Genomic DNA, 1,471 nt, shown 5'->3' on the forward strand with positions numbered 1-1,471 from the left:
TAAGAATAATTTCTGGCCTGCTTACCTCTCAGATTTATTGTAAAATGGTAGATATGCAAGCATTTTGGAAACCAAAGTAAAAAAAATCACATTAAAATAATTATTTTCTTTGGAACATAAAAATCAAGACTTAATATTTATCAATTAATACTGTAAAGCAGTATTTCTTAAATTTTTTGACCTCTAGGATTCCTGTATAATCTTAAAAATTGAGAGCCTCAAAGAGCTTCTGTTTATGTTTATAAATACCTATCTAGGGGTCCTTATCCAGAGAAACACCCTCAGCTGGGAAGTCAGTTCCTTACTGTTGTCTCCTCCTGTTTGAACATGGTGCGGACCAAAGCAGACAGTGTCCCAGGCACCTACAGAAAAGTGGTGGCTTCTCAAGCTCCCAGGAGGGTGCTTGGTTCCTCCACCTCTGCCACTAATTCTATGTTGCTTTCGTCGAAGCAAGCTGAAAATAAGTATGCAGGAGGGAATCCAGTTTGTGTGCATCCAGCTCCCACGTGGCAAAAAGAAATTGGAGAATTCTTCAGGCTGTCCCCTAAAGATTCTGAAAAAGAGAATCAGATTCCTGAAGAGGCAGGAAACAGTGCCTTAGGAAAAGCAAAGAGGAAAGCGTGTCCTTCACAACCTGATCCCACAGATGATGAAAAAGAATAGAACTTTCGTATTCATCTTTGAATAATGTTTACTCTGGTATTCTAGGAAGTAAATTTGCATAAATGTTTGTTCCAATTAGCTTTGTTGAAGCTTAAATTTGGTTGTTCAANTCAAGAATATTCTGTGCTCTTTAGCACCTCTAGTGGAAGGTCATTCAAAGGATAAACTCCATTTTACTGAGCATGCTCTGCTATTAGGGTTATATAACTCCTTTCTACTGAACATGCCCAGCCACTGTATTTGCATACATCCACACCCTGAAGTCTCAATTTCCCCTGTTGGTGCCAAAAATAGGTCCAACAGGCAATGGTAACTCTCCTCTAGAGGAGGGCATAGAGAGGCCTGAGACCTTGGGGAGTGGCTTGAAATTCAGAGGTGTGTCCTGAAACCCAAACTAGTAGAAACTGAGTATCTCCTATTCTTACAAGTTCTTGAGCAAGGGATTAGCATGACAAGCCTGGAAATACCACTACTTTGGAATTAATTCTCAAGTGGAAGTCAGCTTGTCGGTTAATACCTGAGAACTTGAAGCCAGTTGTAAAAAGAAGCTATACCCGAGAATGATAAAGACCAAAGGACTCCAACAAAAGAAGATAATGATGTTTTAATGACAGGAAAGCACTGAACTGTGGTTAGAGGTGAAGATGTTTAATGTGAACGTGGCTATAGGTGGTTCCATGTTCTGTTGCAATGACACTCTGCTTCAGGAAGTCACAATCACACTAACGTATATAGGGTAAAAGGAAACTGACTTAATTAGCCAGATGATTGGGAGTAGAGTTTAAAGTACTTTGTGTTCTGTTATTTA

The 1,471-nt window shown here is 39.4% G+C and overlaps 1 protein-coding gene across 2 annotated transcripts in view; it reads left to right on the forward strand.

Moving 5' to 3' along the window:
• Positions 1–280: 280 nt before the first annotated feature.
• LOC103591044 (PCNA-associated factor-like) overlaps positions 281–1,471 on the forward strand; it is a 2,358-nt gene continuing 1,167 nt past the window's right edge. Inside the window, exon 1 of one of the 2 annotated variants that reach the window (XM_008573439.1) lies at positions 281–663. In XM_008573439.1, coding sequence (XP_008571661.1) covers positions 328–663 — 336 coding nt within the window. In that variant the 5' untranslated portion in view covers positions 281–327. Of the gene's footprint in view, positions 664–1,471 lie in introns of those variants that run through there. The other variant, XM_008573430.1, reaches the window with a different exon arrangement.

This window comes from Galeopterus variegatus, unplaced genomic scaffold (genome assembly GCF_000696425.1).
Source record: "Galeopterus variegatus unplaced genomic scaffold, G_variegatus-3.0.2 Scaffold53, whole genome shotgun sequence".
NCBI classification, from domain to species: Eukaryota; Metazoa; Chordata; class Mammalia; order Dermoptera; family Cynocephalidae; genus Galeopterus; species Galeopterus variegatus.